Here is a 13,338-nt window from a genome sequence, read left to right as displayed (position 1 = left end):
GATCTGACTCAATTACTCGACTCCCGAATACCTGTGAAGTGAGGAGAATATGATATAATTGTCGAAATCCATCCAGGTCATGAGTGTGGCAGAATTTTCCGGCGTCGTCCATCTTCACGTTCCAGATCAGGTGCATTCCCACAGACGACGCCAATTATGATCATGTAGGGAAGCTGAGAAGACGAACCTGTCGGTGTGACGTGTCTGGAATGTTGACCGCATCTCAATGACCCGAATGGTGGGTTGTTTTCTGTGTTGACCAAGTCGTCCGAGATCCTCTGGTCAATAGTACCTATATCCAACGACCGGGTTGCCCCGGTCCCTGGTATCCCGATGCTCGAGGCAGGTCCCTGGCCCCAGGGGCGCCCTCGGATGGGTCGGTGAGCTAATCACGATGTTGATCTGAAGCCGGTGTGAGCTAAGGAGTCGGATCTGAAGGCGGTGGCATGAAATCCGGTGCAGCAAGGATCCTAAAAGATGGCGCGTAGGCCGGATATGATACCGACAAGCAGGCCCGCACACGGCACGCAGGCCGGACTTGATAGCGGCTCGCAGGTCGGATGATACAAGTAACTCACAAGCAATACAAATAGTGACACACAACGACTCGACGGTCAGAACCCCATCTCGACTCAAAGGTCGGAGCAAACAAATAGTATGAAAGCGATGTAAGGTGACGGCGTCCACTGGAGACGGCGGTTGTGGCCGCAAGAGGAGGTGACGTCGGCTGCCGACGACGACTGTGGCCGCGGGAGGAGGCAGCGGCGACTGCCGGCGGTGACTGTGGCCGCGGGAGGAGGCAATGGCAGCTGTCGGCGGTGACTGTGGCCGTGGCAGGAGGCGGCAGCGGCTGCCGGAGGCGACTATGGCCGCGGGAGGAGGCAATGGCGGCTGCCGGCAGTGACTGTGGCCACAGCAGGAGGCGGCAACAGCTGTCGGCAGCGACTGTGGCCGCTGGAGGAGGCAGCAATGGCTAGTCGGTGGCGGCGAGGCTCTCACGTCTAGGTGGGAAGCCGACGGCGGTGGACGAGAAGTGGATGAGGCGGAGGTCGATGGAGACGTCGTCGACGGCGGGTTGGGGGAGCAAGGGAGGAGTTGGCCTTGAAGAGGTCGTCGCCGGCAGAGCTCCTTGGTGGTGCCGGTGATGGACGGAGGAAACCCTGGTTCCTAGTGGCGGCGCAGGAGAAAGCTCGAACCGTGGGAGGCAACAGCTCAAAGCCACTATGCTCGGTGGCGGCGGAAACCCAGAGCTCGAAGCAAAAATAACCTCCCTGGCGGCGTGAACAGTGTCACCTTTTAACACAAAGCCCTACTCATGCCAAAAGACCAAACTGCCCCTCTCCCTTCTCCTAATTACTCCTATGCCATTAGCTATATCCGCATCAGTATTATTTAACTAAGTTGAAAGATCGAAAAAGAGATTATTTTTATGTTATAGAGAATTCATCCCTTTTTATCAGCCACACGAGACCTACATTATTAACCGTGTTATTCTCTCCAACTAAAAAAAAATCCATCAAATGAAAAATAAACTTTAAATTTTGAACGAGAGTAACTATCCAACAAATAAATAAATAATTATTCAATATTTAAGGATTTGATTTTAACTAAATGCATGGTCTTAAGCGATCCATTTTGGAATTTGAACAACATCAACTTCCCACACAAGGAGGGTGTTGATGTTTTATGTTCAATGATACGGTGATGATGAGAAGGGGTCCCATTTTACGAAGGATAGCGATCATGGTGTAAGTCAAAGTCAAAGTGGTTAATGCACAAATGGCATCGGTCGATCGAGCGAACATGCCCCGACTGGGGCAGAAGGGCCCGGTCTGATCCCGCCTTCGACACGGGGAGGTCAAATGACCAAAGCTTAATGTAGTATCGGGCGCCGGACGGAGGAAGAGACGATATGCAGAAGCCGGGCCGAGCGGCTACCCCGCTCGGTCAGGCAGCAAAGCTCGACATTGAAAAAGAGGAACTTCGGCCGAGCGACTACCCCTCTCGGCCAGGCAGCAATGTTTAACTTCGGCCGAGCGGCTACCCCGCTCGGCCTGGCAGTAGGTTTCGGCAGTGACCGAGTGGAACTTCGATCGAGTGGACACATGCACAGGAGTAGCGAGGTTCTGACCGACCGGACGGGACACCGGAGTGGCGATGCCCGACCGAGAGACCAACCTGCTCGGCCTAGCAGTACACTCCCTCTGATATCCATCGACATCCTTTTGGTAGTTGGTGCAGTCGACACCGGGCATGGACAGTCAGAAGATCGTACGACGGAAGCTTTCACTGTCACTTCAGAGATATGCTCGACCCGTTGAGGTGTCGTGTCAGGGGCACTTTACTGGCAAATCTTTTCAGAGAAAATTTTGGGAAGCGTGCTCACCTTAGGGAGTGTGCACACGTGCTATAGGAACTCTATATAAAGGGGGGTCCAAGCATTGGCGAATGTACACAATATGCGATATTCACTATTTGTGCTACAGTCTTCTTGTTGCTCCGCCTTATACTTCATCGTCGGTGACTGACTTGAGCGTCGGAGGGCCAACGCCGGAGACCCCTTCCCCGGCTCGACACCAACGTAATCTGTGTTGCAGGTCCGAGCGGAATCCACAGGAGGTCAGGGGGAGCGCCACATCCCTAGCTTTTCATCTCATCGACTTTCGAACAGGATCATATTTGACGTCGTCTGTGGAAACTTAACCTACATCTAAGCTGAGAAGATGGAGGACGCTGGACGACTCACCACCGTGATGCTCACCCAGGAAGAGCTTGACATGCTCGTGCAAGCCCGGGCGGTAAAGATGATCAAGCAGCAGCAACAGGCGTCAGCCGATCGACAAGCGTCGTAGCCTGCGACATCGACGGGCGGGAGACGAGCGGGGCAGGAAGATCAAGTGGAGAAATCTGTATACGGGGGTAGAATAGAAGGTCGGCCGACACACAGGGGGAAGAGCCGCCCACGTCGATCCCTTTTCATCGCGCCTTGTTCCAAACCCCCTCAAAAATAGCCCAGGCGAATCTAGAATGGGGATCATTTGCGGATGGTGCTCCCGTTCGGGATACACGAAAAGGTAAGGCGCCCCAAAGCAACGCGTCGCCCGAACGGATCAATCGGCAGTTCTCCGAGAAGATCTTACAAGACCCTCTGCCCAAACATTATACCCCGCTGGCAATTGGGGCATACAATGGATCGTCCGATCCGGATGATCATCTAGATAGGTTCAATAATGAAGCCACGTTGCACCGGTATATAGATGGGGTAAAGTACCACTTGTTGGACCGCGTTGACTGGCTAGAAGGGGGGTTGAATAGTCCTTAAAAAAACACAAACACAAAGTATCCTTCTCGGACTTTTAAAAGAACACTTGCATATAATTAAAGAAAGAAAGCGATAAACCAAAAGAAGAGACTCACAAACTTGACTTGGTTACAACCGGAGAGGTTGTTAATCCAAGGAATGAATCGCACACTAAAAAGGTCTCCTTCAGGAGGAGAAGCCTCTTTACAGCAGTGAAAACGCAAAAAGAAAAGCTAAACTAGAAATGAAAGCTCACAAGTGTTGTATTGCTAATTCTTGTTCTGTTGAAAAGGTTCTGGACCAAGGCTGTATTTATAGCCTTGGTCGAGGTGTCTGGGTTCGAGGTGTCTGGGTTCCAGGTGCCTGAGAGGGGATAAAATTTGATCCCCTTCGCAACGGATCATGTTTGACCGCAATCCGGTCAAAATCAAGTTCCGAGCGCCCGGAATCGCTCCGGGCGCCCGGACCACTAAAGTCAACTTGGTTGACTTTTGGTCTGGACCCTCTGCTCCGGTGCTGCTCACCTCGGTCCGGGTCTTCCGCTCCAGCTCCACTCGCTTGGGTGATTTCAGCCAACCGAAAATAAGACTCACCCGAACCCAATTTCGGCCTTCTCGATCAATCTTCCGCTCCGGCTTCTCGTCCCTCGAAAATACCGCGCGCTTCCTTCTCGCTCACCCAAGTACTCTTCCGCAGCACCTCGTCCCTCAGACGCACTGAGACCGTCGGCTCTCTCCCGTGCCGCCCTTCTTGCTAGCTGCGTCTTTTGCTCGGCTCCCTGTGCTCCTAAGCTCCTGGACACTTAGACACAATGTTAAAACACCACAGGACCTAACTTAACTTGTTGATCACATCAAAACAACCTTGGGGTTCCAACACCAGGAAGTCGTACACTCGGCGATCGGAGATCCATGCCGTGGGATGCAACAGGGAGAAAGCCGAAGGGCCCGAGATCAGCTTCGACCCTAGTGATTTGGTGGGAGTGGAGATCCCTCATGACGACACGTCGATCATCCGAGCGGTAATCGCTAACTATACTATTCACTGAATTTTTGTTGATATAAGAAGTTCGGTGAACATCATCTTCAAGAAGGCATCCGATCAGTTGCAAATAGATCCAAATGAGTTGCTTCCTATGACGACCCCTCTCTACGAATTCACAAGCAACGAGGTACTGCCACTCGGATAGGCCCGACTGGCCATCTCGCTCGGGGAAGAGCCGCTGAGGAGAACCAGGACTACAAGCTTCATCGTGGTGGACGCACCGTTGGCCTACAACGTCATCTTGGGCCGACCGACCCTCAACGAATTATGGGTGATGATGTCTACATATTTCCAAAAGATCGAGTTCTCAGTGGACGATCGGGTGGGCGAAGTCAGAGGCGATCAGCTGGCTGCTCGACGATGCTATGTTGAGATGATCAAGTCTGAAGCAAGGAGCGCTCGAAAGAATTCGCGCTTGGAGGTGAACCCCGTCACCAGGAAGCTTCATGGGTCGGTCTACGAAGAAAAGGAGGTAAGTCCAAAATTCACCCAAGTCGAACGGAGGCCACCATATTGATCACGACCGATCGGGAACCTAAGAAGAAGGCAGAGCGAGCGTAGAGCGCGACTCATCTCCAATCCTGAAGGGTCATATGAGAGGTGCGCGAGTGAATTTATGTATTTTTATATGTTTCCTAAACATAGGGTAAAATATGAATAAAAGCAAAGAATACCTCTTGAGATGCATCTACATCAACGGTCGAGCGGCGACCTTAAACCCTTGTCTTCACTAACGGTTGAGCGGCGACCTTAAACCCTTGTCGTCATCAACGGTCGAGCGATGACCTTAAACTCTTATCATCATCAATGATCAAGCAGTGACCTTAAATCCTTGTCGTCATCAACGGTTGAGCGACGACCTTAAACCCTGGTTTACATCAACTATCAAGCGGCGACCTTAAACCCTGGACTTGATCAACATTCGAGCGACGACCTTAAACCATAGTCTACATCAACGGTCGAGCGACGATCTTAAACCCTGATCTACATCAATGGTCGAGAGGCGACCTTAAACCCTGGACTTCATCAACGGTCGAGCGGCGACCTTAAACTGTAGTCTACGCCAACGGTCAAGCGACAAATTTAAACCCTAGTCTACGCCAATGGTCGAGCAGCGACCTTAAGCCGTGGTCTACATTAACGGTCGAGCGATAACCTTAAACCCTTGTCGTCATCAACGGTCGAGTGGCGACCTTAAACCCTTGTCTACGCCAACAGTTGAGCGGTGACCTTAAACTCTTGTCTACATCAACGGTCGAGCGATGACCTTAAACCCTCATCTTCCCCAACGGTTAAGCAGCAACTTTAAACTCTAGACGTTATCAACAGTCGAGCGGCGGCCTTAAACCCAGGTCTACATCAACGGTCAAGCGGCGGCCTTAAACCCAGTCTTCGCCTAATCTTCTTCAACGGCCGAGCGACGACCTTAAACCCTTGTCTCAGTGAGCGAGCAAGCGTCGATGAATAGCTGACCATGAACCTGAGCTATTCAAAAGCGCAAAGTCTTCAATATACAGTGACCGTTCGGGACTATTCTTCAAAATACTCCCAGGGTCGATCGGAAGGTCGCGGAATCATAATGAACGCTGAAGACAAAAAGGATCGATCGAATGGATAGACTAATCGTGGGCGATCGGAGGAGTCACGAGGCCACGAGTTCTTGCAGTGTTCAAAAAGAGGAGTTGAAAAAATAAATACGAGGAGATAAAGCTTGATCGGACGAACAAACATTCATTAAAACTTCAAAAATTTTATAGGGAGGAACTCTCAGCCTCACTCAAGGTAATCTAAGGCGTCATCAGGCAGCGACGCGGTAAGTTTGTCCTGGCTAATGATGTTGCTGGTCAGAGCTGCCGATAGGTAGCCTCCCTCTCTGAGCTGGTTGATTACCTCATTGATCGCTAGGTCGAACAGGCCAAGTGTCCGGTCGGTAACTTTGTCGTTGAAAGCGTCCGAGCGGATGTAGTTATTCTTCATAGTCTCGAACTAACCAACCTCGACATCTTGGTAAGTCTTCAAAGCCACTCAGGAGGCTTCCAGGTCGTCCTTCGCGGTGGCCAGTGCATTATCTTTGGCGGATAGTTGACCGCGAAGGGTAGTTTCTTCGGTCGACCGGCTGTTCCGCTCGGCGACCATAAAATCCTCAGCTTCCTTGAGTTTCTTGGCGAGAGCTCGTGCCTCCTTATTCTTCAGGTCGAGGTCTTCGATGGCCCGAAGCTTCCTCGCATTGGCCGACTCGATCTTCACGTCAAAGGTGCTGACCTACTTGTTGAGCCGAGCCAGCATAGTGGCCTGCTCTGCACTCTTTCCTCGTTCGACCTTGAGCAGCGTCATGCTCTTCGCCAGGTCGACCTTCATCTTCGCCACCTCGACATTCGTCTACTCCTGAGAGGCAGAGGATTGGCCGCTTGACGCCTTCAGTTTCTTCACTTTCTCCTCCAAAAATGCAAGCCTTTGACACATGGTCAGGCTCTCCACCCAGTACTGCAAACAACAAAGAGAATATAAGCGTCGATCAGAGATAAATTATGAAAATGCAACACTTACTCCGGTAGACATCTGGGTGTGGTTGTTTGCGAGCGCCCTCGGAGGCATCATCGCTGCGCAGGCTCGGGCGTTGGCCCATATCTGCACGAGCGGCCCTTGGATTATTATCTAGTGCTAGGGAGCTCGGGATGCAGCGCCAGCCGACTCGCGCCATTCCTCGGTCGACAGATGAAGAACCACCGCTATATGGTGTTGTCCGCTCGGGGATTACTGGGCTGAGGTCGCTTGGCCAGATGGCCGAGATGAGGACGCCGGACGGATACCAGACTTTTTAGCCTTGGATGGCAGTGGCATGAAGGCCACTGGCGGTGCGCAGAGAGTGCCTTATGGCAGACCAGATAAGGAGGGCGTCTGATCGGATGACTCAAGGGCAGCAGTCTCTTGAACTGGCGCGGGGGTCGACGTTTCCACCCGTTCGACGGACAGCACCACTGAAGAGGCGGAGCGTGATGAAGGCTCCGCCCGGTGCCTCTTGCGCCTGATCAATGGCTCCCCTGAGAAGGTCAAGCTTGATACCCCCTCAACTTGAACTACCGGATGTCGTTTAGAGGGAAGAGATGATCCACCAGCAGCTCCACCACTCACCAAGATTGGAGCCGCTTCGCTCTCGTCCTGATGATCTTCTTGAGTGTCGACCGACTGCAGGTCGTGGCTCTCCAACTCCTCCACAGCGACCGCATTGATCACGGCGTCCGCCAGTTTAGCCTTGCCGGCCAGACGTGCACGTAGCATAACTTTGGCTGCAAAAGAGAAAGAAAAATCAGTTAGAATCAAAGGAATGAGTGAAAAAGTCTCATACCTAGGCTGGATGGAAGCCAGGTGCGAATCGGACTCAAGCCGAAGATGTAGAGGATACCCTACAACAATAATTTGTAGATGTCATACTTCTGACCGCCCAGCATGGAAGCGGTGCTGAGATAGTTCGACCAGCTCTTGTGCTATTTCAAGGGAGGCTGATTCGTCACTTCGAGCTGCCAGTGGATCGGGAAGTCTGACCGCTCGGGAAGGCATACAAAAAAGAAATATTCCCTCTAGTGTTTGTTGGAGGTCGACATCTTGTCAAAGAAAATCAAGCTTACTCGGGCTTGGAATAGGAAAGTCCCTGGCTAGGACAATTTTGGATAATAAAAATAGTGGAAGATCCGGGGGTGAGAGGAATGTTGTGCAGGCGGAATAAAACAACTATCCCACATAGCAGCCGAAAGGAGTTCAACACTAATTGGTGAAGGGAGATGCGAAAGTATTTACAAACGGCGAGAAAAAGTGATGAATGGGAAACCACAGACTAGCGGTAAATTGATCTCTAAAGAAGGTAAGGCAACCGAGCGGCGGAGAATGTGGCCAATCGGAAGAAGAAGGAAGAACAACTTTATAGCCACGAGAAAATTCAAAGGCGGCGGTCAAACTCTCAGCGTCGCCGACGTCAAACCTAGACTCGGTAGAGTTGTACCAAAGCCCAGGGATGCCGGCGAGAGGCTGTGAAGAGCTTGCCATCGAAACAAAAGCCTAACAGAAAACAGGGAAGAAAGGATACGCAGAAAAAAGGACTCTACGAGCAACGAACAGCTTCAATCGAAGGAAGAGGAGGGCTTACGAGGGATCACAGAGATTGCCAGAGAAAGGACGAGGGAGCAAAGTGCGGTGAAGGCGATGAGGGGGGAGGGGCTTGTAGACGAAGACGACGACGCAGAGTAAAGAAGACGCAGGCAGGCGATGTTTATAAACCACGGGGCCGGCCGACCGGAGTCGTCCGAACTAGGTTGCAGAAACCCAGGCAGAGATCGGACCGTTGAATTTAAACCACCAAAAGTCACATCGGCAGCAGATATCGCCTGTCACGTCAAGTGTGCTGCGGGAGTGGGCAGGACATGTGGCGCATCGCCACGGGCCAACATTTAATAAGGGCAATTAAAAGGCATGGGGCGCACTCAGCCTTAATGCGAAGATATTTGCACGATTTTCTAGAAATCTAGGTGACGTAAGCCCGAATTGCTCTCGCCCAAGATAGTCCAAGAAAAGATTTTACAAGTCTAAATGTTCGTTGTGCCAATCGACTTAAGTAGCAGACCTACGACCGAACAACCAGCTTCAACAGGCCGATCGGCAGAGAGCGGACACATAGCCGACCGTTGCGCAACGTTAGTTCGATCAGAAGCCAAGGAATGTCGAAGGCCGAGTGGGTGGAAAACCTCTCAAACAATTGTCCAGTCAGTCAGACTTGTGGCCTCCTTCGACTAGACTTGAGGGGGAGACATGTGATGCGGTGATGAGGAGGGGCCCCACCCCGCGGAGGATAGCAGCCACGGTAGAGGTCAAAGTCAAGGTGGTCAACACGCAGATAGCATCGGCTAGTTGGGCTAGCATGCCCCGACCGAGGCAGAAGGGCTCGGTCTGATCCCGCCTTCGACACGGGGAGGTCAAATGACCGAAGCTTAATGGAGTATCGAACTCCAGACGGAGGAAGAGACGATGTGCAGCAGCTAGGCCGAGCGGCTACCCCACTCGGCCAGGTAGCAGAGCTCGACATTGGCAGAGCAGAACTTTAGCCGAGAGGCTACCCCACTCGGCCAGGCAGCAGAGTTTAACTTCGACCGAGCGGCTACCCCGCTCGGCCTGGCAGCAGGTCTCGGCAGTGACAGAGTGGAACTTCGGTCGAGCGGACACATGCACAGGAGTAGCGAAGACAACTAGAAGATTGTATGGCGAAAACTTCCACTGTCACTTCAGAGATATGCTCGGCCCGTTGAGGTACTGTGTTAGGGATATTTTATTGGCAAGTCTTTTCAGGGAAAACTTTGGGAAGCGTGTTTGCCTTGGGGAGCGTGCACGCACTACAGAAACTCTATATAAAGGGGGTCCAAGTATTGACGGAGGTACACAATATGTGATATTCACTATTTACACTACAGTCTTCTTGTTGCTCCGCCTTATACTTCATCGCCGGTGACTGACTTGAGCGTCGGATGGCCAACGCCGGGGACCCCTTCTCTGGCTCGACACTGACGTAATCTGTGTTGTAGGTCCGAACGGAGTCCACAGGAGGTCAGCGGGAGCGCTACATTCTCAGCTTTCTATCTTATCGACTTTCGAACAGGATCATTCAACAAGAACAGGATCATTCAACAAGTAGGAACTAGAAGGAATTAAGGTACCACAAATTTAGACTAATAGATGTTGACATAGGGTTTAGATCTAAATTTTTTTTAAGTAGAATGAGCTTTTATGCAGTAAAGATGATTTCACTTAATATCAATCTTAGAGTTGAGCCTTGATAAATTTTAAACAAGAGTTATAAAATTGCTATGAAGTTGAGCTTCCATCACATGTACAAATTCGACCATAATGAAAATTAGAAGGTTTCGATATAGTTCCTAAAATTAGGAACCCTATTTTAGGGTTTTAACACTTTTGGATATTTATTGCTTTCTCAATCAATTCAATTTTTCCACAACATGCCTAACCTTGACCATGGATGGGCAAAATTTCAATACCGGAAAAGGCTTTCCTTAGTGCAAGACGAAGCATATAGACCTAACTTGCATTGACATCGACTAAATCGATCGATTTACTTAAATAATTTGATCATGCTAAAACCATTTTAAATGGAAATCAAACGGATTGAAAAATAGAGAGAGATCAATTGCCGACAACCGTCGGTGATGGATCTTCCCAGCAACTCACCTTTGACTTTACCCACCTGCGACTGACGATCGTCGATGATCTAATCATTGGTCAACTACCACTTACCAAAAGTCTTGAAATCCCAGTATTAAAGAATTGTCTAGTTTTTTTATCTTCGATCGGTGGTGAATGTAATTAACAGGAATGAACTGAACTGAACTGAACTGCGATCTTTGGCACTCGCCACATGCCGTCACAGTCTTCCATGCGGTGGCCGCTAGCGGCCATCGGTCCCCAAGTTACGGAAGGAAACAAAACAACTTGTTTTTTTTGGAGTAATTGGTCAATATACAGCGTCGCCAAACTTAGAATTTGTTTCCCTGATCTGACCTTGCGCTCCGTTTCACACCTCGGAGCCTCGCTGGTGCGGAGAAGGAAAGCTTTTTAGAGCTGCTGGTGCTGGTGCTGTTTGATCGTCTTCCAAGTGAAGTAAGCCGGCAAAGCTTTGAGCTGCCTTGGAAGAGTGCACGCAGTGATGGGGGAGAAGCTGAAGGTAGTTTCGATCTACAGAGGATTTGATCATCTTAGTTTGGGAGTAGGTCTGCTCATGGGATGCCTTCTGGTCTCTCTCACCTATGTCACCGTGTACAAGTCTGACATGCTTGCTTTTCCTATGAGTATGTGTTCTTATTTGTGTGTTTGTGTTCGTCTTTCGTTTGCTGTTAAATGATAGATAAAAGGGTTCATGGAATTGCAGTGGCTCTTCCAATGTCGAAAGAGGAAGCGTATTCTTTGATTTCTCAACAAATAGGTGAGTGGAAACAGAATCCCGAGACCGTGCATGATCTTGGTGTAGTTTTCTTTCTCTGGCTTATTATTGTGTTTTTTTCTTTCTTTGATCTTTCGATACAGATTACCAGAGCGAGCCAAGGTGCAGCCATGGCAGCGCATCGTCACATCTCTGTGAAAATACTGAAACCATTGAGACGGCTTGGGTTTCTTCCTCTGCGGGATCTGAGATTCCCTCTCAAAGAAATGAGTTCTCTGCCGGTGAAGTTACAGCCGGTAGCAAAATCCCCAACTCGTCGAGAAACGTACAGTCATCATCTTCTCTTGAAGACCATGTCGACCGCTTGCAGGTTCCTGTCGTAAACAATGCCAGGAAATCAGGTATGCCACTCTGTTCCTAAATTGATTTCCACTTGTTGACCGAGATTTGATCTAAAAATTCTATTTTTCATCTTTAGATCCGGAGGAATCAGACTCAAAGCCAATGTGCGACACTTCGAGCCACCGGTGCGACGTTTGCGACGTCCACGGCGACATCAGAATCGTCACCGGCAAAGACTCGCCTTCCATTCTCCGCGTCACCGCCTCTCCGTTCACCGACCAACAGTCATGGCAGGTGAAGCCCTACGCCCGGAAGTGGGACCACGGCTTGACAAGAATCATCGAGCCGGTCACTGTTCGCTCGACCGCGGACCGCGCCGCCGCGCCCCGCTGCGACGTCACCCACGGCGTCCCCGCCGTCGTCTTTTCGACGGGCGGCTACGCCGGCAACCACTTCCACGACTTCGCCGACTTGATCGTCCCGCTATTCCAGACCGTGCGCCAGTTCGACGGCGAGGTCCAGTTCGTCGTCGCCCACCTCAACCGACGGTGGATGACCGGCAAGTTCGGCCACTACTTCCGCCGGCTCTCTCGGTACGACGCGATCGACCTCGACAACGACGCGCGCGTGCATTGTTTCGGGCGCGCCATCGTGGGGCTCCGCGCCGACCAGGACTTGATCATCGACCCGGCGAAGTCGCCGATGGGGTACAACACTTCGAACTTCCTCCAGTTCATGAGGAGCACGTACGGGCTGAGCAGAGACTACGCGCTGAAACTAGCAGAGCAACAGGGGAAGAAGCCGCGGCTGCTGCTGATCGCGAGATCCCGGAGCAGAAAGTTCATGAACGCCGACGACATCGCCAAGCTGGCCGAGAAACTCGGATTCGAGGTGCTCGTGTCGGAGGCCGCCAAGGACCTCGCGGAATTCTCGAAGATCGTCAATTCGTGCGACGTGATGGTGGGCGTGCACGGCGCGGGGTTGACCAACCTGGTGTTCCTGCCGACGAACGCGGTGGTGGTCCAGGTGGTGCCGTTCGGCAGCCATGAATGGATCGCGACAACCTACTTCGGGAAACCAGCCAAGGCGATGGAGCTCAAGTACCTGGAATACACCATTACCGCCAACGAGAGCACGCTGACGGAGCTGTACCCGAGGGACGATCCCGTGTTCACGGATCCGCAATCGATCCACAAGCTCGGGTGGGAAAAAATGGGGGAGATTTACTTGAAGAAGCAGAACGTCAGGTTGGATTTGGATAGATTCCGGCCTGTTCTTGAGAAGGCTCTCGAGCTTCTCAGGGAGTAGAACTACTCTCTGGAAGACGAAGCAGAGCAGGTGCATATTTTGTTGGATAATTAATTTCTCGACAGTAATTAAAAGTTTACAGATAGAAATTGATACATGTCTTGGTTCAAGTGATTTAACTAAATAATTATGGTCACAAATATTGAAGAAATCATTCTTTTTTCTCCACTCACAAATATTGATCTGGTTATGCTAGTCCATTATTGATGGCCACCTGATTGACGGTGCCAAAGCTGCAGTTCATGCGTACTTCACGGAACCAATTTTGAACAAAATATCAATATTTATTGAAGTCAGACATTTATTTAAGAGTAAATTGAATAATACTTTGAAGTTTATGTACGTACAAAATTGTTTTGCGAATGTATTTATGAGGATTCCACATAATTAATCTGTTCCAAAGTTT

General features: G+C 50.7%; 1 protein-coding gene across 1 annotated transcript; it reads left to right on the top strand.

The window, feature by feature from the left end:
- The first annotated feature begins 10,886 nt into the window (after positions 1–10,886).
- Positions 10,887–13,029, top strand: LOC122021628 (beta-1,2-xylosyltransferase XYXT1-like). Its single transcript, XM_042579767.1, has 4 exons — positions 10,887–11,190; positions 11,271–11,324; positions 11,426–11,683; positions 11,761–13,029. The coding sequence occupies exons 1-4, from the start codon at positions 11,049–11,051 to the stop codon at positions 12,930–12,932; spliced, it is 1,626 nt and encodes a 541-aa protein (XP_042435701.1). The 5' UTR covers positions 10,887–11,048; the 3' UTR covers positions 12,933–13,029.
- Positions 13,030–13,338: the final 309 nt, after the last annotated feature.

This window comes from Zingiber officinale, chromosome 9A (assembly GCF_018446385.1).
Source record: "Zingiber officinale cultivar Zhangliang chromosome 9A, Zo_v1.1, whole genome shotgun sequence".
Classification (NCBI taxonomy): Eukaryota; Viridiplantae; Streptophyta; class Magnoliopsida; order Zingiberales; family Zingiberaceae; genus Zingiber; species Zingiber officinale.
The sequence above is the reverse complement of the archived record's forward strand: the minus strand, read 5'-3'. Positions and strand labels throughout refer to the sequence as shown.